Consider the following 25,268-nt stretch of genomic DNA (forward strand, 5'->3'; position numbering starts at 1 on the left):
GCATAAGTTACACAAACAGTATCACCCGGACATGAAAATAATGGAGTTTGATGCTGACTGTACTATATAGTATGCATTTCGTAAATCGCATTTCAACAGATGGGAAGAATGTAGGATAAGTGAAAGGAGGGATTCGTCGAAGCCCACGCACAAGGTCGTTCTTACCAACTATCCACACAGAAACAAGAATCAATAAGGATTATTTCGTACATAAAACTTAAACGCATTTCAGCAGATAGAATTTAGATTTAACGGTCAACTGCGTGGTCAGTAACTTGTATAGAAATTCCTCATCTCGGAAGTACCAAAAATACTGAAACGCTTGAAATAAAAGCAATTTGGCAAACGATATTACATTTAGGTTGAACAACGAACTTGAACAAATGATTGTATTTGGTAGAGAGCTCGTGTTGACAACACGAGTGGTCTAGCTTTGATAATAAACACAAGATAGGCTTGGTAGTAGGAACGAGAGAGGAGAACAATTGAGTTTTTCCATAAATATCAGTTAATAATAGCGAATATTCTGTTCAAGAAGCTCAAAAGGAGGAGGGTAATTGGAAAAGGCCCAGAGATGCGGGAAGATTCCACTTGGTTTATACCATGGTCAGACTTAGATTACGAGAACAGATACTGGATTGTAAGAACAGATGTAGACTGAGATAAGAATTTAGTAATGATGAAGAGTACACCGAAATTTAAGAGAATCGTGCAGAATAATCAGTGTGGGAGGAAGTGGTATACTAAAATACTGACGAATACGTTTGAATTTCGCTAAAGAAGTGTATACTCCTATAAGGAATACGACAGTAGGCTTCTGCTGGGAAGGAGTGGACATTTCTAAGTAGAGTGATCATAAATGCCGGAAAAACACGGATACTGGGAAGGAAACTGCGAAGAATCCTTCGGTAATATATGAAATACCTCGATATTCAGGGAAAGACCGGAATACAACAATAATACTCAATTTGAAATTTAATAAACAGGAATTACATGGAGGCCAAGCATAAACTGCTGCAGGAAAAATGTCAAGAAATAGGAAAAGAAATGATCATCGGGAGTAATGACTCAGCATGTAGAAAAGTCAGAATTACCTAAGATGAAATTAAAATGAAGTGCGGCAACATTAAGAGATCAATGAGAATCCCACAGTTAAACAAAGAGGAGAGAGTGGGTGGATGGGAAGAGTACAGTGGAGGAATGCAGGACGAGGAATTGTGTGATGTGATGAAAGAAGTTGGGGTGGACATGGGAGAGATAAGGGATCCAGATATTAAAAGAGCTTTGGATGACTCTAGATTAAATAAAGCAGAAGAGATAGATAACAATCCATCGTAATTTCTATAAATATTTGGGGAAGTAGCAACCAAACGGATAATGAAGTTGGTGGGTGATTGAGTGTGAGATCGCGACATATCGTCAGACAATCGAAAAACCGTCATCCATTCATTTCTGAAAATAGCAAGAGGAGATAGTGAGAGAACTATCACACAGTCAGCTTGACAGCTCATGCGTTGATGTTAGTTGTCAGAAAAGAATACATAAGAGTGGAAGAGAAAATTGAGGAACTACACGATCGTTTTCGCAGAGCTGGTGTTTCACTTGATAATGAAAGCAAGGCAGAAGATAAATCCAGAGACGTTCATAGAATTTGCTGACTTGGAAAAGCATTCGACATTGAAAGTGGGACATAATAAAAAATTCTGAGAAAAATAGGTGTACGTAACAGTTAAAGGCGAGTAATATCGGTATGTACAAGCACCAACAGGTAACAATGTGACTAGAGGACCGTGCACGAAGTGTTCAGGTTGAAAATGGGATAAGACGGTTATGCAGTCTTATTGTTCCTCTGTTTCATCTATACATCGAAGAAGCAATGAGGGAAATAAATGAAGGGATTAAACTGATGGTGAAAGGAAACCAGTGATAAGATTTGGTGATGACTTTTCTATCCTCAGTGAAGATGAAGAACAATTACAAGATCAATTAAATGAAATAAACTGTGTATTGCGGGGGCGGTGAAGATTTCGGCTCATAGGCCATGCTCGGGCACGATCTCAAAGCCCACAGCCTCGCTCCATACACTGAAGTGCCAAAGAAACTAATACAGGCATGCGTATTCAAATACAGAGATACGTAAAGAGGCAGCATCCGGCGCTGCGGTCGGTACGCCTATGTAAGTCAACAAGTATCTGGCGCAGTGTATGATCGGTTTCTGCTGTTACATTGGCAGGTTATCAAGATTTAAGTGAGATTGAACGTGGTGTTACAGTTGGAGCACGAGCAATGGGATACAGAATCACCGACGTAGCGATGAAATGGGGATTTTTCCGTACGACAATTTCACGAATGTACCGTGAATATCAAGACTCAGGTAAAACGTCAAATCTCCGACATGGTTGCGGCTGGGAAAAGAACTTACAAGAACGGGAATCGTTCAACTGCTGCGTCTTCCAATGCTTGGTCATCAACATTCAACGAAACATCATCGATGTGGGCTTTCGGAGCCGAAGGCTTTACGCCTCGCCTGGGCCCGTCAACACCGACATTGGACTGTTGGTGACTGGAAACATGTTGCCTGGACGGACGAGTCTCGTTTCAAATTGTATCGTGCGGATGGACGTTTATGGCTATGGAGACATCATGAATCCATGGAAACTGCTTAACAGCAGGGTACTATTCAAGCTGAAGGAAGCTCTGTAATGGTGTGGGGTGTGTGCAGTTGGAGTGCTATGGGGCCCCTGACACGTCTAGATAAGATTCATACAGGTGACATGTAGTAAGCATCCTGTCTGATCACCAGCATCCATTCATACCCATTGTGTATTCCGACGGACTTGGTCAATTCCAGCAGAAGAATGAGACACCACACACGTCCAGAATTGCTACAGATTGGCTCGAGGAACCCGCTTCTGATTGAAACAATTCCACTGGCTAATAAACTCCCCAGACATGAACATTATTTAGCATATGAGGGATGCACTCCAATGTGCTCTTCGGAAGAGATCTCCACCCCCTCGTACCCTTACGGATTTATGGACAGCCCTACAGAATTCATGGTTTCAATTCCCTCCAGCACAACGTCAGAGATTAGTCGAATCCATGCCACGCCATGTTGCGGCAATTCGGCGAGCTCACGAGGACCTACACGATATTAGTCACATGTACCAGTTCCTTTGGCTCTTCAGTGCATATCTCCCACCGCCACGCCACGCTGTCTGTGGGCGAAGAGGGGAAAGCGGGAGAAACTACCAATGCCCCACATTCACATGGTAGCACAGTCCCACTGCATATTACTTTGTTTTAGGTTTAAAAAAAAAAAGTTCAATTGTGTGTGAATTCCTAAGGGACCAAACTGCTGAGGTCATCGGTCCCCAGACTTACACACTACTTAAACTATGCTAAGAACAACACACGCACCCATGCCCGAGGGAGGACTCGAACCTCCGGCGGGAGAGGCCGCACAATTCATGACATGGCGCCTCTCTTTTATGTTTAACACTTCTCAACAACACAGATCACAAAGAAAACAAATTTCCAATATTTTTCAACAATTTTTGCTGCGTTGAAATCATAATACAAGTTTATCTGGTACAAACTGTCGGGAGACGGACAGACGCAGATAATTTCACAGAATTTCGCACTCAAGTTGCCAAGTAAGCTTGATTTATTTAGTTTCATAACTGGAAAAAAAGTTTTTGACACAAATGTGTCGATCAAAAGCTGTAGCACTTCTGCAAACTCATTACGGTGACTTGCAAACTCTGCATGAGGAAAGCAATGTAGACGTCCTGGACAGTTTTGGCGCTTTTGATTTGTCAGTAAAACTGGAATTACCTTTCAGGTCAATCAACAACAGCTGCATATGCACAAGGGTGCTTTCAACTGGAACGGCAACCACCGGAAACAGCTCAGATATACGACTGACAGTGTCCTCAAAATCTTCATAAAACTTGCTTGTTAATTGTTTCAAGGACTCAATGAATCTTTAACCCTAGCCTTTTCTTTAACGTAAGTGAAATTAGGTAACTGGACTGTCTTCGTGAGAATGTGTTCCTCACACGACGTGGTTTTCTTTTTAAATGCATCCCTATCAAATGATAAGCAGGTCAACTCGCAGTGTCTTACTGTAGGCAACGTGCAGTCACGTCTACTTAAAATGCGAAGTCTGCGTTTCATTCCCGATGTTCTATTTTTCGTTCTTGTGCTCCTTTTTCCTTCATAAATTTGACGATAGCTAATATTAAATCGAAAAAGCGTTTCAGGCATGCCACTTCACTTAACCATCGTACTTTGCAGTAATATGTGAATTCTCTTAGTTCAGCTCCAATGAAAATTAATGCAACTGACAATGGAATAATGCGTGCGACTTCAGAAGTTTTACTATTCGCACCATCAATTTCTTCACCTGTTCCAGGCCTGCAAATTTAGCACAAAGTGCTTGTTGATGTACGGAAGAATTTGTCCCGTCTGTCGATCGTCGTCATTTTTTGCTCTTTCATTGTCAACTAAATCTTTGCTGCATGGTTTTTCAATGCCTTTCCATAGAAAATATGCAGTACATGTCGCTTATGCTAATTGAGAATTATTATACCGCTCTTTTGTCATTCCCATTCATTTTAGTGATTGCGACAACAGAACGATAGACTACCCAATTTAAGGAATTTTGCTACCTAGAAAGCAAAGAACCCATGATGGACGAAGCAAGGAATACATATAAAGCAGACTAGCGATGGTAAGAAGAGCGTATCTGGCCAAGAGAAGTCTTCTAGTATGTAAGATAGGCCTTATTTCGAGGAAGAAATTTCTGAGAATGTCCGTTTGGAGTACAGGATTGTATGCTAGTGAAACGTGACCAGTGGGATAACCGGAACGGAAGAGATGTGGTGCTACAGTCGAATGTTGAAAATTAGGTGAACTGGTAAGATAAGAATTAGAGGTTCTCCGCAGAATCGGTGAGGTAAGCTAAATATGGAAAACACTGAGAAGAAGAAGAAGGGGAACCGTGGTAGGACATCTGTTACGACATCAGGGAATAACTTCCAATTTACTAAAGAGAGCTGTAGAGGGAAAAAACTATAGCGTAAGACAGAGATAGGAATGCATCTAACAAATAATTGAGGACGTAGATTGCAATTGCTACTCTGGGATGAAAATCTTGGCACGGGAGAAATATTCCTGTCGGTCCTCATAAAACACGTCAGAAGACTGTTGACTGAAAATGGGGCTCATGTCTGGGGAAGGCTTTTTATCTGATTCATCGGCACCAGGACGACGACATTTCACTGAACTAACAGGACCTATTAACCAGGTGTGTTGCATCTGCATACCACGTACTGATAAAGTGATTTTCAACAAGAAAACGTTAAGAATGAGTGTTTCTAGGCGGAGAATGATATTTTAAATGCGAATCAGGAGCTCCGTCTACCGCCTTTTCACGTACAGATGACTGAATTATAGGCAACACACGTTGCATAAGCACACCGCAGATTGTCTGCGCCCTGATGCCTCTCAGGGACATAATCAATAACAACAGTCTTCGGTATGTGACAGCGAACATTTTGTCTCTAACAAAAGTTGTTCTTCATTAAAAGATCTGTCAGCCCCAGACGTTTGACGCAAAGTCTTTGAAACATCCTGTAAATTCAGCTTGCCTTTTTTTCCATCTATAGCCTGCAAACTACGGATAAAGAGCAACAAGGAGGAACCATATTTCCAGAGTTCAGGAAAGCATTTGAAACGGTACCCTACTGTAGACTTTTAGCAAAGGTACGAGCATACGGTATAGGTTTCCATATATGTGAGCGGCTCGAAGGCATCTAGTACGTTGTCCTCGACTGCGAGTGTTCATGGACAGCTAGCGTGTCGTTACGAGAGCCCCGGGGAAGTGTGAAAGGAACGCTCTTGTTTTTTATATTCGTAAATGATCTGATGGATAGGGTGAACAACAGTCTGTGGCTGTTTGCTGATGACGCCGTGGTGTACTGGAAGGTGTCGTCTTCGAGTCGCTGCAGGAGGATACAAGACGACTTCAAATAATTTCTAGTGGGATGATGAATGCTTGCTGTAAATGTAGAGAAATGTAAGTGAATGTAGCAGGAAAAACAATATTCGAATAAAATGTTAGTAGCCTGCTGGTTACACAATCACGTCGATTATATAGGCACAACATTGCAAAGCAGTATGAAATGAAAGGAACATGTAAAGATAGTCGCAGGAAAGGCGAATGATAGACTTTGTCGAGAGAATTTTAATAAACTGTGATTATCCTTTAAAGAAGACCGCGTGCTAAACATACTTGAGTACTGATCGGGTGTTTAAGATCACCACCAGATCGGATTAAGGGGAGACATTGAAGTAGATCGGAGGCGTACTGCTAGATTTGTTGCCATTAAGTTAGATCAACAAACGAGTATTACGGAGATGCTTTGTGAACTCACATGGGAATCCGTAGAAGCAAGACGACGTTCTTTTCGCTAAACACTACTGAGAAAGAGTACACTATTTGCAGTGTGTGTGTTGAGGTTTACTATGCAATGTCCTTGAGAAATTTCTGAAGAGCATTGCATACACCACCGAAAACAAATAGTGCTGCATGCATAGCCAACGACAATAATAATAAAGCCACTTCTTGTGCGGAATCACAGGAATTGTGCGAGTGGAGACTTGGCGAGATATGAAGATGTGAGTCGGTCGTGGAGTTGTGCTTGGATAGCCGAGGTGGTTAAAGCGATAATACACGTGGAGCAAGAAATCCAGATTACAGTTCCGGCCCGGCGCAAACGTTTAATAAATTGTGCAGCTGCAGTCTAACCCTATTCTAAATTCCGAATACACTTCTTCCACTATTCAGAAAATCCTGAAAATCGGCTTTTGAAGTTGACTGCAGAACGGTTCTACAGACACCAATGTACATTTCGTGTTTGGACCGCGAGGATAAGGTAAGAGAAATTAGGCATAAAGACAGTCGTTTTTTCCTGCCTCTATTTGCGAGTGGATCATAAAATGAAATGACTAGTAGTAGTACAAGAGACCGTACTCCACGCTCCATACGCTTGTTTGAGGAGTTATGCGTCTCCTTGTTCGAGGGAGATTCCTATACGATGCGGCGCCTCTCACATTCAAGTTACCGTCTCCTTCTGTCTTGCCAGTCCTCGTCATGCGCGACTCTGTCCTGCATCGTACGCCCAACTCCTTCGTTCAATTGTAGCCGGGGTCCTCCTTTTTTTCTGTGTCACAGAGATTTCCAGTGCAATGTTTTAGGAGATCATATTTCCTCTGGCATTCTTATGACCATGCCATGTTAGCAGTTTATTTTCAATTTTATCTACAATTTCCTTTGTAACTCCCATCTGTTCTCGTACCATTTCGTATCTTCTTTTGTTTCTTCTTGTTACTTCACAACTTCGTCTCCAAAACTACACTACTATAGCCGGTAAGTTCTAGTCATTGACCCTGGAGGTTTCTCACAGTGTAGCACCATACAGACAAATGCTCTCAACTGTAGTTTCGTATAGCCTCCTTTTCAATTTCTTTGACGTAGTTTTATTCCAAATAATGGACAGTCACTGCTTATATGCCACATTTCCCTTTCCTATTATTTATGCCCTCGTGGCTTCTAGTAGTATTCGAAATGATTGTCGCTAAATATTTATATGGTCGACTACACTTTACTATAGACTTGTCGTCCATAACAAGATCCCTTCCTACACCTTTGGAAACCAAGTATTCAGTCTTTGAAAAGTTTACTTTCACTTCCCATTGCTTATATTATTTCTTAAGCTTTCTTAACATGTAAGACGTATCTTCTTCCTCTTCTTCCGCTTTGTAACGGCTTGTACATAACATTTGTGAATTTTGTAGGGAGCATATTGTGCTCATGTGGGAGCGATCTAGATGGTTGTAAAACAATTAACTGGTAGCCAAGAACGCAGGATTTCTTTTTATTCCTTGATTACTGGTCTCGGCGAAACTAAAGCCGCCATCATTGGATCTTAGGACACATAAAGGTTACGACATCAAGGCAAACAATGGAGATATTATTAGTTGCCTATATCACGCAGGCTTTACAAAATTGTCATACGTAGCACATATGTGGACATATATGTCCTAAGATCCGATGATGGCGGCTTTAGTTTCGCCGAAACCGGTAATCATGGAATAAAAAGAATTCCTGCGATCTTGGCTACCAGTTTATTATTTTACAACATTTGTGAATGTTTTGATTATTCACTACCTCCCACATCAGAGAAAGTGGTACACTGTCATAAGGATTCTGCAAGTCTATGAAAGCTGTGTGTGTCTCGAAGATTTGTGCCATTCTCTTGTCAGTCACCTGCCTAACACTGCAAATGTTACCGATACAAGACCTCCCTGCCGAAAAGCCACTGTGTTCTTCTACTTCCTCAATTCCTCTCAGTTCTAGTTTTAAGGATCTAACCATACAGTATATAGAACTGAAATGTGATACCTCCATAATTTGGACAGTCGTTCTTGCTTCCCTGTTTAAATGTAATTTTGATGAACCCTTCTTAAACTCTTCAGGGATTTCCCTGGCACTAGAACACAGAATGAAGTTGTATGTAGTTGTAGATATAGTCTTAAGAATCCTGTCTCGTCCCATCCTGCATGCAAGAAAGCACGGTTGTGTTTCTCACTGAATAAATATGACAACGTTACAAGAGTGCACTGATGAAAAGAAAGTCACTAAATAGTTTCAATTGTACTCACAAGAACGGTTTCTGCGATTGAGAGCCCTCCTGAATGATGATGATCTCCACTCGCCGGCAGGTGGCGTGGCTGCGCGTGGACACGCAGACGATCCTGACGATCGCGGCGCACGTGATCACCAAGAACCACCGCATCGGCGTGACGCACAGCGACCGGCGCACCTGGTTCCTGCACATCCGCGACGTGCGGGAGTCCGACCGCGGCTGGTACATGTGCCAGATCAACACCGACCCCATGAAGAGCCAGCTCGGCTACCTCGAAATAGTCGGTAAGTACCGTCCTCAAAGTACAGTGGGCAGGTTCCGTGGTAAAACATAGTCATTGCGCTTTATTTACGCGTAATCGCTCTGTCTTGCCCAGTAGTAGATCAGTTTGTTTAATTGTTGAGATACAAGTCTTGGGCTACTGAGTGCGTGTTAAATTGCAAGCTTCCCATTTATGTCCGTGCAGGGGGGCAAGTAAACGCAGTGACTCCGCTTCAGAGAACCTTCTAGTGCCTTGTGCCCGATGGATAGAACGTTCAAGACAACACAGCAAGTGTAAAACGTCAAAAATCATTTCTAGACATCGTTTTATAATGCAATAAAGCTTTTTAAACAGTTAATATCTCTCTAATAACAACACTGCCTGATCGTCCACCTCCGGTAGCTGAGCGATGCCGGCACGGCAGCTCAGAGTGTTCGGTCAGAGGGTTTAGCCACCCTCTGTAATAAAAAAAACTGAGTGCACGGATCGACGAACAATCTGAACGAGTGTCATCCGACGTCCGCCACGAACAATATAGCACAAAATGAGACAAAAAAAATTGCCAGCGATACGGAATGTCAATCCAAGGGCCCGGGTTCGATTCCCAGCTGGGTCGGAGATTTTCTCCGCTCGGGGATTGGGTGTTGTGTTGTCCGAATCATTATCATTTCATCCCCATCGGCGCGCAAGTTACCGAAGTGGCGTCAAATCGAAAGAGTTGCACCTGGCGAACGGTCTACCCGACGGGAGGCCCTACTCACACTACATTTATTTTACTGCCTGATTCCTGGCACTCTCGTCGCTGTTCATGAAGTAGTCTGGTTCTAATCTGCAAGGCGATGTCATCAAAAGCAGCCTCAACTCAGTTCACATCTTTCCCACATGAGTGAAACAAATTAGTGATGGACGTAACAACTAGCCATTGAGGAGAATATAAACAATAATTTTGTCTTTTTAACGAGTAATTTCTTGTTCATCTTCTGTATGGTGTAAAAATTGGCAGTTGACCCAAAATAATGAAGAGTGTGAGATGATTCACATGAGTGCTAAGAGGAGTCCGTTCGATTACACGATATATCAATCAAATCTAAAGGCCGTAATTCAACGAAACACCTAGGAATTACAATTACGAACAACTGAATTTGGGTGGAACACATAGAAAATATTGTCGGGAAGATTAACCAAAGACTGCGTCTTATTGGCGGGACACTTACAAAATGTAACAGATCTACTAAAGAGAGTGCCCGCACTTTGCTTCTCCGTCCTCTTTTAGAATACTGCTGCGCGGTGTGGGATCCTTACCAGATAGGACTGACTGAGTACATCGGGAAAGTTCAAAGAAGGGCTGCACGTTTTGTGGTGTCACTGAAATGATACAGTATTTGGGGTGGACATCATTAAGACAAACCCGTTTTTCATTGCCACAGAATCTTCTAATGAAATTTCAATCACCAACTTTCTCCTACGAATGCGAAAATAGTTTGCTGTCGCAGACCTACACAGGGAGAAACGATCATCATAATAAAATAAGAGAAATCAGAGTTCGCACGGAAAGATATAGATGTTCGTTTATTGCTCGTGCTGTACGAGATTGGAATAATAGAGAATTATTGCGAAGATGGTTCGACGAACCTTCTGCCAGGCGCTTAAATGTGATTTGCAGAGTATCCATGTAGATGTAGATCGTAATAGCTTTTCATTTCGAGATGTTACCTGTTCCTATTTACTGACAGCTGAAAATACTGTCTAAAATATTCTGTATTTCCTTACAGTCATCAATCGACGATATTTTCCTGTAGCGTCCTGTATTCTCGGAGGTCGTTATTAGTATTTCTGTCCAAATCTGGTGTAGTGTTTATTTGTCTAGAGAACATCAGCGTCTCTCCTACACTTCATCTGATACATCTCCACCTTCAAATGAAAAGTCGCCATCCAGTGTAACAGATTGTGTTCTGTCACCCAAAAGTTCTTCCACCTAATAAAGTATTCGTGAAGGTATTCCATTACCTTATATGTCTATTGTCACTCGTTTATATAGTTCTTTGTCGAACATCTTTCGGAGGTCGTCGGCTGTTTAAGGAACTATCCTAGAATTCACTTAAAAGTTTCGAAGGATTGGAATGTCGCTACAAGCGTTATGCCTTTAGAACAAGAACCTTCCTCGATGTCGACGTTACCACGAAACATTAGTGAGCAAATTTAAGCTATATAACAGTCTGATGATTTTGGAAAGTACTCAAATTGATTGTAAAATCTGAAAACAGCGACATTTTTGAGCGATATGGAATGTGCATGACCCGAACTCTAAATTGTTTTAATGATGGTATTATACGCCAAATTTTGTCTTATCTTCTGATTTTTCTGGAAGTCTTGAAGTACATAAACTACAGAAATCGATAACTTTCTATAACTAATATTTTTGCAGTCCGGTCTGAATTAATTTATAATTGACTTGTTGAAATGGATAATTAACTATCCGTATGCTCTTTTAATGAGAATTTCCCCTCCGATAGCCAAAATAGATTTTACCTAAGGAAGAACAGAGGGTTGTAATATCAATCACGAACCGGACTTTCTGTGTCAGGGCTCACTGTAAATAAGAGCCCCGCAACGAACTTGTGAATTTAGACCAGTTACACTACTGGCCATTAAACTTGATACACCACGAAGATGACATGCTACAGACGCGAAATTTAACCGACAGGAAGAAGATGCTGTGATATGCAAATGATTAGCTTTTCAGAGCATTCACACAAGGCTGGCGCTGGTGGCGTCACCTACAACGGGCTGACATGAGGAAAGTTTCCAAGCGATTTCTCATACACAAACAGCAGTTGACCGGCGTTGCCTGGTGAACCGTTGTTGTGATGCCTCGTGTAAGGAGGAGAAATGCGAACCATTACGTTTGCGACTTTGATAAAGGTCGGATTGTAGCCTATCGCGATTGCAGTTTATCGTATCACGATATTGCTGCTCGCGTTGGGGGAGATCCGATGTCTGTCAACAGAATATGGGATCGGTGGGTTCAGGAGGGTAATACGCAACGCTGTGCTGGATCCCAACGGCCTAGTATCACTAGCAGTCGAGATGACAGGCATCTTATCCGCATGGCTGTAACGGATCGTGCGGCCACGTCTCGGTCCCTGAGTCAACAGATGGGGCCGTTTGCAAGACAACAACCATCTGCACGAACAGTTCGACGACGTTTGCAGCAGCATGGACTATCAGCTTGGAGACCATGGCTGCGGTTACACTTGACGCTGCATCACAGACAGGAGCGCCTGCGATGGCGTACTCAACGACGAACCTGGGTGCACGAATGGCAAAACGTCATTTTTTCGGATGAATCCAGGTTTTGTTTACAGCATCACGATGGTCGCATCCGTGTTTGGCTACATAGCGGTGAACGCACATTGGAAGCGTGTATTCGTCATCGTCATACTGGCGTATTACCCGGCGTGGTGGTATGAGGTGCCACTGGTTACACGTCTCGGTCACCTCTTTTTCGCATTGACTGCCCTTTGAACTGTGGACGATACTTTTCAGATGTGTTACGACCCGTGGCTCTACACTTCATTCAATTCCTGCGAAACCCTACATTTCAGCAGGATAATGCACGACCGCATGTTGCAGGTCCTGTACGGGCCTTTTTGGACACAGAAAATGGTCGAATGCTGCCCTGGCGAGCACATTCTTCAGATCTCTCACCAGTTTAAAACGCCTGGTCAATGTTGGTCGAGCAACTGGCTCGTCACAATACGCCAGTCACTACTCTTGATGAACTGTGGTATCGTGTTGAAGCTGCATGGGCAGCTGTACCTGTACACGCCATCCAAGCTCTGTTTGACTCAATGCCCAGGCGTATCAAGGCCGTTATTACGGCCAGAGGTGGTTGTTCTGGATACTGATTTCCCAGGATCTATGCACCCAAATTGCGTGAAAACATAATCACAGTTCAGTTCTAGTATAATATATTTGTCCAATGAATACCCGTTTATCATCTCCATTTCTTCTTGGTGGAGAAATCTTAATGGCCGGTAGTGTACTTGCCGACATAAATCCGAACGCTCGGCTACGTCTGGGGCCAGGCAGGGAATCAGTATGCCAATGAAAAAACGCACAATAAAGTTGATATTTTCGCCATGTGTTATCGAAAGCATGAGACTATTTAAACATGTAGATACAAAGAATTAAATTTGTGTCAAACAGAAACTCACCCCCTGCCGGAGACGTTCGCTGCAGGTCATCCCAAGACCTGTAGTTGTCATGTGTTGTGACGTACGGTACAGGGCCCGCATATCTAGTTGGCTTCTTTTTGTACGAAATGACATAATTTGTGCCTCTATCAGTGTTCAAAAATTGAACCAAAAATCAATTAAGCAGGTGGTCAACCAGTTTTGGCTCATCGTTACATATATCTGTATACCGGAAAGTAACAGACGAAATAGTGTGAAACATTGGCTTTGAAAGCAAGTGACTATGGGTCGTAAGGCTAAAGGCTCTCAACACAGAAGACTTTTTTTCAGTTTTAGAGAAATAATCTGCAGTAGGCCAATAAGAAGAATGGGCCTGACGTTTTTCGTTTGAAGAAATTGGAAGCAATGCTGGGAAAAGGCTGTACCGGATAGCATGGTGAAGTGCGTTGCATAGTAAAAGTATAATAGTAGAAACGATTCCACGCTCAATACTATAGTAGCGCTGAACAACTGCTCGTATTTATAATTTGTTTCCTTAATTTCAGTTTACGTTCACAAAATTATCGTTAAACTTTTGATTTAGATCCATACAAACCATCTTTGGGTATGTTCAAAACAGTTTCTAAAATAATACTTATTCATCATCAGCATCATCATTTATTATGTTAGCGGGTCTTTGAGGCCTACATCAGAAGAACAATAGGAAAAAAACCGTTACAAACACAAAAACCCCAATAAAAGACTGTCTGTCAATCACAAACGAGGACGTATTTGCTGCAGTTGGCACTCCATCTTTTTCGATCTCCAGCATCATCCTCCACGTTCGCTGGTTCCATTTCTTGAAATATCGTCATCACTCCATCCTTCCAACGCGTTCTTGGGCGTCCTCTCGGGCATTTTCCCGTGGGTTGAGAGTGGAGGACTCTCTCAAGAAGGGATCCGTCCGCTGGTAAGATAAGGCCAAACCATTGTAGTCGCCTCGTGTCCCAATAGTCGTCCATTGTGTGGCTTTTCAAACCTCTGGTACAGGTCTTCATTTTCCCTTCTTTCCCATTTACCTTTCATGTTACTGTAGACGTGTCCATAGACCTTCCGAAGAACCTTTCTTTCAAACGCACATATTGAATCTTCTGTCGTTGCTGATGTTTCCAAAGTTTCACAGCCGTATAAAAGTGTTGGCCTTAGCAGTATCATCTACAGATGGACTTTGTTCTTCTGAGATATCAGACGAGATTTAAAAAGATTGTTCAGACTAAGGAACACGCTGTTAGTGCTTGTTATGCATTGATGTAATTCTTTCGTCACTTCGCTTTTGTCGGTTAATACTGAGCCCAGGTATTTGAACTCTTCAGCACTTTCGAAGGTATGCCCCTCTAAAACAATGTAGGAAGGGACAACTCGATGACGTGATACTCCAAGATATTTAGTTTTGTCCTCGTTCACCTAAAGCCCAATTTCCTTTGCATTTTGGAGGAACCGGGAAGTATTAGCACACATTTACTCTAGGATATCGCCAAGGAACACAACATTGTCTGAAAATGCCAGAATTGTGTCTTCTCCCACCATCTCCATTTCTCTGGTTCGGCAAGTGTAACGGCCTACTTTTTCCAAGGCCAAGTTAAATATTATTGGCGACAGTGGATCTCCTTGTCTCAATCCATTTTGGATAGTGAAGATGATAGTTGGTTGCCAGACCGTACTTCAGAAGTTGACTGGGAGTCGCTAGCTGCAATTAGACGGATGTATTTCGACGGGATGCCAAGTTCCTCTAACGTTTACCATAATGTGGCGCGGTCAACGCTGTCATAAACTTGCCGAAAATCGATGAAGATGAGGCGTAGATCCCGACTGAACCCACAGAAGTTTCCTGTCATATGCCTCAAAGTAAATATGTGGTCAACGGTAGACTGCGCGGGGACGAGTTCACATTGATATGTGGCCTACAATTCCTTCGGCCAGTGGTTTCATTCGGTTTAGCAGCAGAGTTTTAAAGATTTTGAATTCAATTTGTAGAAGTGAAATTCCTCGCTAGTTAATACATTAGTATTACATTAGTATATATTAAATAAATCTATAGAGGGCCACTATGGGCCGAAATCGGTAGTCTAAGAGTATTTCTGGTCTTACCTTGAAATTGAAGAAACAGATGCTATTCTCCCAGGATCACTGTTTTTATTCGTGACTATCTAGCAGTTCGCAGAGCTCGAGTTTGTTTACAAGATCTGCTGTAGCTGCTATGCAGTTAATAAGAAGCTATATACCACGTCATAGACTAAAATAAGCCAACAGTAACAAATACGCCTATAGCTGGAATCTCGTAAGCATTCCAAACCGCACTCTGCACATTCTGTTAACAGAACAGCGGTGCTATAACGTCTTGATTAGATATACTGGTCGTACTTACGTGTTAGGTGTCACGAAACAGCCCTTCTTTGATGTCTACCTTTTACTAAAAATATTATTATACTGAAATATTGTTACAGGTGTTTTTGCATTGCTAATACGCAAGGAGTCGCACACTGATGATCGAGTCCGTAAATATATCATGATTATATTTATTTGTTACCTCAGTCGTATATAGGATTGGAAGAGAACGAAGAGTCCCTATACCATTTACTTATATCTTCTTAAAAGAACCAATACTCATCTAAAAGTATGAATTAGAGATATGCAGAGGGATTCTTATTAACTACTAGAAACCCCCGAAGTGACGTAGATGACGCTGTGACAAGAAATTTAATATACGAGGCATCTGACTGCAAATTTTGGGAAATGTCCCAAAAGTGGAAGACAAACGTTGAACGTGGGACGTTACCAGATGTAATCAAGTAAAAGCTGTTATTATTTTCTATTTCTTTTCTTTTGTGCCTTCTTTCTTTGCTTATAGACTCGATAAATTAAGTAGGTCACGTTAACCGAATCTTCCATCGGTTCTTGCTGGAACAACATTGCAATAAATGAAAAGCGATAGCTTGCTTTTGTTCTACAGTATTACTTTTATTGTATTAACCGGTTTACAGCTACAAGACCAACCTGAGACTTTTACTGACTATTGTCACCAAAAAAGTTAAAGTATTTTTAAACGAGACTGGAAGGGATTGGGATTGTTTGGGGGAAGAGACCAAACAGCGAAGTCATCGGTCTGATCGGATTAGGGAAGGACGGGGAAGGAAATCGGCCGTGTCCTTTCAAAGGAACCATCCCGGCATTTGCCTGGAGCGATTTAGGGAAATCACGGAAAACCCGTATCAGGATGGCCGGACGCGGGATTGAACCGTTGTCCTCCAGAATACGAGTCCAGTGTGCTAACCACTGCGCCACCTCGCTCAGTAGACTGCAAGGAAATTACATATCTAGATTGAAGCAGAAACGTGAATTAAATAAAATCTTTGATAGTGTGGTGGTTATGCAAAGTAAAAAGTAAAAAGCTGAGCAGTAAATACAGATAAAAGGAGTAAGTAGGAAAAGAAATTAACACAAAACTGAAACAGCAAGCCTATGTAATTGTTTATAATACTGAACGAAAGCAATAAAAAAATAAATTCTTGACAAGACTACTTCAGGAGGTACAAAACCAATTAAAAGCAAACCAAGTGAAAGGAAGAATTACATGTGTAACTAGAGAGAATATGAGGTTCAAATGATTCAAATGGTTCTAAGCACTGTGGGACTTAGCATCTGAGGTCATCACTCCCCTAGACTTAGAACTACTTAAACCTAACTAACCTAAGGGCATCAAACACATCCATGCCCGAGGTAGGATTCGATCCTGCGATCGCAGCAGCAGCACGGTTCCGGACTGAAGCGCCTAGAATCGCTCGGTCACAGCGGCCGTCAGAGAATATAAGGAACTTAAGCAATATCTATAAGATTATCAGAAATAAATAAATGCAGAGTAATGAAGGGTTGTGACGGAACATAGAGGAAATGACATCTTCGAGAGAGTGGCTTGGAAAGTAAAAAGTTTAACAAAATACAAGTATAAAAGGAGGAAACAGGAAAAACATTTAAATTATACTCAAAACTGTGCCTATGTTACAGTTTGCATTAAACAAACGAACAAAGTAAAATAAAAACGGATCTTTATGAGTCAACTTCAAGGGGTGTTAAACATGGAATGTAATACAAGTACCAGTTAAAAGAAAGACTTAACAATTGTAATTACAGTCGATATCGTTGACACAGCCAATTTCAGTAAAATAAAAAGAACTCAATGAGTACAAGAAAATGGGGCAAAACGTAGGAACAGACAGTATGGAAAGCAATGGAAAACAGAGAGTATTCTGTAAGGTTTAAGATAGGGAAGTATTAAGCTGTGTCTGGTCATTTAAGGTGACATCTGAACTATGAGCTAGATGTTTGTTAATTTCCAGGGCTTCGAACAGGTGGGTCATTTAATAGTAACGACGTAATTCAGAAACTTAAACTCATTTACTTGGGATGCAATGCGGTAGTTCTTTTCTTGTACTGTACTTTCCCGTAGCAAGGGAGACTGCGAGACCTGAATGTGAACACATATTTGCCTAACTTAATGGAAAAAAAACTGCATCGATGACTCAAAACAGAAACCCTGAGGCTCACGCACTAAGTCGCACCGGGTACCCGGGTTCGATTCCCGGCGGGGCCAGGGATTTTCTCTGCCTCGTGATGACTGGGTGTTGTGTGCTGTCCTTAGGTTAGTTAGGTTTAAGTAGTTCTAAGTTCTAGGGGACTGATGACCATAGATGTTAAGTCCCATAGTGCTCAGAGCCATTTGAACCATTTGAACTAAGTCGCACTCTGATGGCCAGAGCCACACCGACGTGTTAGTACTTGAAGGGTGATGAGCAAGTGCCATAGACCGATAGGCTCAGCCGCTGCACGTGCGCCGATGTACTCCATCTAGTGATGTCACATATTGAGCACTTGCCGTCCGCTTTCGCATATTTCCCAACATTGTCGTCTCATGCGTCTTATATAAAATTAATTGTCTCATCGTAATATACCTTGTTTGGGGGTTTTGAAACGTTAATAATAATTGCCCTAAATATCGTTTTTGACAGGTTTTACACGTAATTTGCTTCACATCTTTGTCTCCATTCACACAGTAGATCTATCTATCTCAACCCACACTTTCACTGAAATTTCCCGAGGCGTTCCTGAATTAACTTTCCTCTCCCATTTTCAACCGCATCACTGCGAGTGTTGCAGGTCACTTAATGTTCGTGATTCAACATAGATCACATATGTAGCAACATTAATTGAAGTTACTATCCTGCTCCAGAATTGCATGTTAACTCTTCGTACTGCAACCAACAACAATATGGGTTAAATGTCATCGGGGATACTCAATCAGCCCAGGGACTCATATAACTGTGGATTCGAAAGTAATATAGTTTATTTTCGATTTTTTATACATACTCCCTCTTCACCGCCGTACCCCAACAATATTGGTGGTGGGGGTATCCTAGCGTCCTTATATCCACACAGAAGTATTTTTTCGCATTTGTGGCACTTGTCGTTGAAATTTCTCCAGACGTTCCATACTTCTTAGCAAATATCCTTTGAGACCTCCACACGTGTGGATACTATGGGTTTTGTAATGGTTAACGAAGTTTCGTATTGAGCAGCATGATATATGCTGAGGTGAGATCTTCTTACCATCCCGTTTTGTCAAAGTTGTACTTATCAGAGCTACTGGGCTGGGATGCCCTTACTTTGCCGTATTAAGATGAATGTTTCCAAAGTTCCTAACTGCGTTTGGATTTGCGCAGGCGTTCTTGGCTGTATTTCTGAAGCTAACCGTTCAGCCGATCGTCTAGGTAAGCCTCGTCGTCCATTCGCAGACACCGTACAATTGCTCCCTCGGGCACCATCACCTGGTGCTGGAGTGGCGCTCTTTGAAGTCAGCCACTGCATCTCTATCTGCCTGAATATAGCGGCGGGGAAGTGACCACTTTTGTTGAAATGATGGCCACCGTATTACAGTGCGAGAACTCACCTACCATTGTTCGCAGTATTTTTCTTACAAGCACTGCGAGCTTTTGTGTGTGACTCTTGCTGTGATGGCATCGATATTTAGACGGGCGACGAGTAGCCATCTATCACTGAATGTCGATTTGGAAAGAAAAATCCAAGAAGAGATAGAAGAAATTAGCCTGTCGTTTAACGGTGGGTTTAAGTATCTAAATAATCCATGAGCGTGGGAGCTATGACGACAGATTCAAGATGATCACTTCACCGAAAGCTTCAAAATTAAATTCATTTTTATTTGTTTCTGTTCCATATTCTTCGCCTATTACCTGCATTACAGGACTGGACTCTGGCCAGAACGTCCATCTTTCAGCTGACTTACTGTAACACGCCCGGGAGTACAAATGGGTCGGGTGGTACCCATGTAACTGGTTATCGCTTCTGGACCGTGCGCCCTGTCCACACCTTGTACCTGGTAATCCCACGGCGGTCGTACTGCTCTGCTCCACACTGCTGCTGGCTTGCCTGAAATTATCTATCGAAAGATGCAAGCGGGTTTAGGGGAGCCACTCAACGTTAAAACACAACACTGTTCGACGTCTGGTATGAACTACTATATTCTGAGACGATTAAAGAAAATCGCAGGTTGCACTGTTTACATTCTAATTCATAAGTGTTTATCCCAATTAATGGATGATTACCAGTCCACAATATCATTCGGACGAGCGCACGCGTAACCGACACGACGCGGGTGATTGTTGATGATGCGGAAGCCGAATTATCGCACGAAAGTTCTTACACTCGTCACGCATACACAGATTTCTTTTGATACCAGTCCTCCTTGACACTAATAATGATGTAACATTGTTGGTAAAGCTATTTTTCAGTTCTCAGTTCTCACTTATACGAGCGTGCGCGTAACCGTCGCGGCGCGGCTGATTGTTGATAATGCGGAACGCGATGACCGAACGCACGTCCTCAAGCTCGTTACAAGACACTGGCACTTAAATGCTCTCTTTTGTGGTAAATAGTATTACTGATTCACATTACTTCGTTCTTGGTGACTGAACACGGCGCGGATGATAGATACTGTACGGTACGACACACAACGAGATGATACACAAATAGGTTATGGGCGGCACTGCTCAGTTTTTAATTACTTCTTGACACACTTTCCTCTGAATCATTTGCTTATTTCATCACTTTACTGTAATAGCACTTGTAGCAAAACTTCAACTTCCATACTAACAATGCCTCTCACATGCAGAGCTACCCACAACACAACATAACAGTTTCGTGTTCCGTGCTCGACTCTACAGACGCGGCTGCCCGCAAAGATACTCCGCAACCAAGCCAGCGATATGACAGTACGATTACATTACGAAATACTAACCGCAGCTTTTCCATCGAATAGTTCATGTTGTGTGGATCCAGTTACAAAAAATATCTTAGTTGTTTACAGGGATCGGTTCCTGTGTTCTGTGTATCAGAGAGAGGATACCTCTCCGTTGCGTTAGATATTACTGATTTATAATGAAATATCACCAGTTACGTTCACGAAGAATTTGTGTCGTATTAGAACACGACAGGGACGTAATTGCCCTTTACAGACACGAATTTGAAATCTTATCTCCTGCTTGTATATAAACGAGATAATTAGATATTACTGTTGTTGCAACAACGGTGAAGTACGCAGCTTTATGTTTGGAAGAAAGTCCGCGTCTTTATTTAGAAAGAGAACGGCAAAGATATTCAATGAGGGGCACACTGTCTTCGCTTCTGTCGCTGCTATGACAGAAACGTGAATTTTTACGGATGATTGACACGAATATTGGCAAAGCCATAAATCCATTCCTCTAATACCCGTTCTCAGTAATTGACAGGTCTATAAAAGCAATTATCGTGTTTAATTGACAGTTTTAATCCCACGGAGCGGCGTCGCGTTTTTTGTCCCGCGTGTGCTTCAGTCAGTTCTGCTGCTGTCAGAATCCATTACCTGCGGTCGGCTCGCAGCCTCTGCCGACCATTTGTGGCGTGCTGTTTGTTTTTTCGCTGTTTATTCTCCGAGCTTTCCTTTACAATTTCGTTAAAAGCCACTCATCAATTTCTCCTCTCCGGGCGTATCTTTTAGCCGCAAAGAATCAGCGTGTAGTCCTTGATACCATCACTATGCTCGGTAATCGTGGCGATCACTATTCCAGGGCAGAAAGAGTTTTTGTTATGATTTTAATATTACATAATAATAGAGAGTTTATTGATGGTAATACACAAATCATTCCCACCTAGTAGAAATTCATACTGATATTTTCTTTAAACTAATAGTTATGACTGATTCCGTGCATTTTTCTGCTGTAAATTTTCACTTCATATTCCATATTATTGCACAATTTAGATCTAGGACATTTCCATATAGCTACGTCTGTTTCCTGGCTGTTCCCTCTTCAGAAATCAGCGAAGGAGAATTTTACCTTGTATCAGCACCTTCCCCTGATCCCTGTTCACATAGACAGCTGTTCATCCACAGACTGTACCTTGGGTGAAATTGTGTGCTTTACTGTTACAAATATGCCAGTTTAACGTCGTGGCGCGCTTTCGTACCACTCCACTGGTACCAGCTGTAACGTGTCAATTGCTCGTTTGACATCTGCACTCAGAAGTACTAGGCTAAATATGTGGTTGATACTGGAGACTGGGGGAATACCTACTCCTAAAGAGATTTTTCGTTCAGGAAACGGTTAGTTCCTTCGAAAAATTAATGGGACACTATGTGACTCAGAGAAGTTAGACGCTTAGTTCTACAGCAAAAACCGGAAAACGTTGAACACCTTCTGAGCTATATAAACAATTTCTTAAATCTGCAGTCTGTCCGTACCGCCCATAGTACCTGGGTAATACCGAAACCCTTATCAAGTAATAATAATAGTATGAAATAGAGAAGAACGTGGACTATGTCCGCATAGCCCTGCACCTTACAGGTATACTAAAATTCCTGTTCTACGGAAGTAACACGTCTTACAAATGTTCAAATGTGTATGAAATCTTGTGGGACTTAACTGCTAAGGTCATCAGTCCCTAAGCTTACACACGACTTAACCTAAATGATCCTAAGGACTAACACACACATCCATGCCCGAGGCAGGACTCGAACCTCCGCCGGGACCAGCCGCACAGCCCATGACTGCAGCGCCTTAGACCGCTCAGCTAACCCGCGCGGCTAACACATCTTATTACATTAACATGCATGAAAGTAAGTTGCAAAGTTACTGTACATGTCACGGCGACAGATGTAAATCACCTCACTCTCCTGTCCATCAATGTTTTTTCAAGTTAATGTTTATGTTGCTATCGGATTATCGAACTCAACTATTGGAGCTTTACGTATAAATCAAACTTAGCTACGAAAATATCTTCACCACGTAATTAAGAAACTCGCTTTTCTTATACGCTGCAGATATTGATGTTATTTAATTGACGAATGAAGACTGTCAGTCTGAAACGACGAAGGTTCAAGACTAATTGCTTTAAATGGTGATTTGACACTACAATAGTGAAGACATAGTCACAGGACATAAAATTTTTCTTTGAAAAAGGGGGTTACATTACCAGTTTCAACGAATCGCGTCGTCATTTTAAAATGTAAAACTTCAGTTTGAGAGTATATAATGGGAATTGTGACCATACATCTGATAACCATTACGGAAAATAATGAGACCAGGCAACAGAGGCACAACCAAGTCACTACAAGTTATGTCCACGCTTGCCCAACCTTTCATTTCATGTCCTAATGTAGAATAGACAAAAATCTACACCAGGGTAAAAATTGCCAAAGATTCTTGCAGTGCCTCCTGCTTTGACACAGCGATCATATGGCTGATATAAATTCACATGCCGTAAGTGTATCACGCATGGCAAGCTTCCATATGGGATGCAGCACATAATTTAATTTAACATGTTCCGAGAAAAGCGTCTCAAAACACGCTGTTCTCAGCTGTAGGACTCTTTTTTCACATGCACAGATAATCAGTCTTGACAATTAAAAGTAATGCGATATTGTGTGTGTGTCCATGCACTTCCGAATAGAAGAATGGAAATGTAGTGGTAATGTCTTCAACCGGATTGCATATGAGTAAGAGTCATTTATATTTCAGCTGAAGGTGGTTGGAATTTCATTTATGTTTGTGTTCATTTTATCGTAGTGTGCTTTCGCACAACCGGTTAAATTCAAAGTAATGCTCAGCAAGATCAGATTTTTCAATAGAAAATCACTGTTCGTTCCCTTTTACGTACATTAGTTTAAATACTTCGGTTTCCTTGCCGAAATTTTCTTCAGGGAAAGAATGAAATGTAATTTTTCAATTGGGAACCCCTGCTCGGACGTACTTTGCTTCGGTACTACGGGGCGTCGAGGGTTGATAACGGTGACGTCAAAGCTTTTCTGCATAATTTTATATAATATCATAATTAATTATGCAACACATTACTCTCGAGCGTAGAATGGAGATACTGACTGCATTTACGCAACGCATAGTGTGTTAGGCAAGACAGTTCAAGACGAAGCCCGTCTCCAAAACTTCGTGACTGGAGCGTAAAATTAGGAGATCGGTCTTTAATTAAAAGACTCTAAAAAGTACCACATCTTGCGATGCGAACCAAATGCGGTTCAAAATTTTGTCGTCACACATGAACGCAGGGTGTAAGTTGACGAAGTACAGTATACTGCACACTGTGAAATATATACAGCTGTTCCGTACAGTCGGACCATGAGGAAAAGTCCTCATTTCGTGTTACAGCAATAGGTACTACTTTTCCTTTTATCTTTGCGTCGCATCTACGCGGAGTTGGCATAGTTACTATTAGATTAGGCAAAGTTAAATAGTTCAGGAGGTTCAAATGGTTCAAATGGCTCTGAGCACTATGGGACTCAACTGCTGAGGTCATTAGTCCCCTAGAACTTAGAACTAGTTAAACCTAACTAACCTAAGGACATCACAAACATCCATGCCCGAGGCAGGATTCGAACCTGCGACCGTAGCGGTCTTGCGGTTCCAGACTGCAGCGCCTTTAACCGCACGGCCACTTCGGCCGGCCAGTTCAGGAGGCACTTCAGTTGAAGAGGGATGCACATCGCTAAAAACGGCAGACACAGAAGTTGGAAAGAAAAATGTGAGTGTAATGAGTATTGAAAGTACCTTCAAAGAAACCGTGGGTAACAGAGGAAATACCACAGCTGATAGACGAGAACAGGAAGTTCAAATATGGTCAGGGAAATTCAGTAGTACAGAAATACAAGAAATTTAGAAATCAAATAAATAGAAAATGCATGGAAGTCAAGACGATATCGCTGCAAGAAAAATGTGAAAAAAGGGCTCACTCAGCATAAAACAACGTTCAGTGAAATTCAAAAACAGGGGCGGTAACATTAAGTGCGCAATGGGAACTCCAGTACTAAACGCAGAGGAAACAGCGGATAGGAGGAAAGAGTACAATGATGGCCTCTATGAGGGCAGGCCTAGTCTGATGAAGTGATAGAAGAAACAGGGGTCGACAGGGAAGGAGTAAGAGATCCAATATTAGCGTTAGAATTTAAAAGAGCTTTGAACGACTTAAGAGCGCTCATAACTAGAGCTGACAAGTGCGAGAATTATCACGCAGTCAACTAAACAATTTATGCATCTAACTTACTGACGTGAATAGTGTACAAGAGAATGAAAAAGGAAGTTAAAGATCTGTTAGATGACAGTCAGTTTGGCTTTAGGAAAGGAAAAGGCACCAGAGACGTAATCTGACGTTCGTGCCGGTAGTGGAAGCAAGATTGAAGAAAATACATATGATTGTTACTGGAGTTGTAGATCTACAAAAAGCGTTCGACAGCGCGAAATCGTGCCGGGCATCAAAATTCTGAAAAAAAAACAGGAGTAAGGAACAAGAAAAGACGGATTGTATGCAATATGCCCAAGCACCAAGAGGCAAAAATAGTACTGGAAGACCAAAAAGGATTTTAGACAGGGATGCAGTGTTTCACCTCTACTGTTCAATCTATACATCGAAAAAGCAATGGCGAAAACAAAACGAGGTTCAAGAGCGGGATAAAAATTCAGGGTGAAAGCATATCAATGAAAAGATTCGTTGATGACATTTCTATCC

General features: G+C 41.9%; 1 protein-coding gene across 1 annotated transcript in view; it reads left to right on the forward strand.

Annotated features, from left to right (window-relative positions):
* The window catches only part of LOC126482009 (opioid-binding protein/cell adhesion molecule homolog), a 361,349-nt gene that overhangs the window by 202,115 nt on the left and 133,966 nt on the right, over positions 1–25,268 (forward strand). The window contains exon 3 of the mRNA XM_050105976.1: positions 8,791–8,998. Within this exon, the coding sequence (XP_049961933.1) occupies positions 8,791–8,998 (208 nt within the window). The remainder of the gene's footprint in view (positions 1–8,790; positions 8,999–25,268) is intronic.

This window comes from Schistocerca serialis, chromosome 5 (assembly GCF_023864345.2).
Source record: "Schistocerca serialis cubense isolate TAMUIC-IGC-003099 chromosome 5, iqSchSeri2.2, whole genome shotgun sequence".
In the NCBI taxonomy this organism is placed as follows: Eukaryota; Metazoa; Arthropoda; class Insecta; order Orthoptera; family Acrididae; genus Schistocerca; species Schistocerca serialis.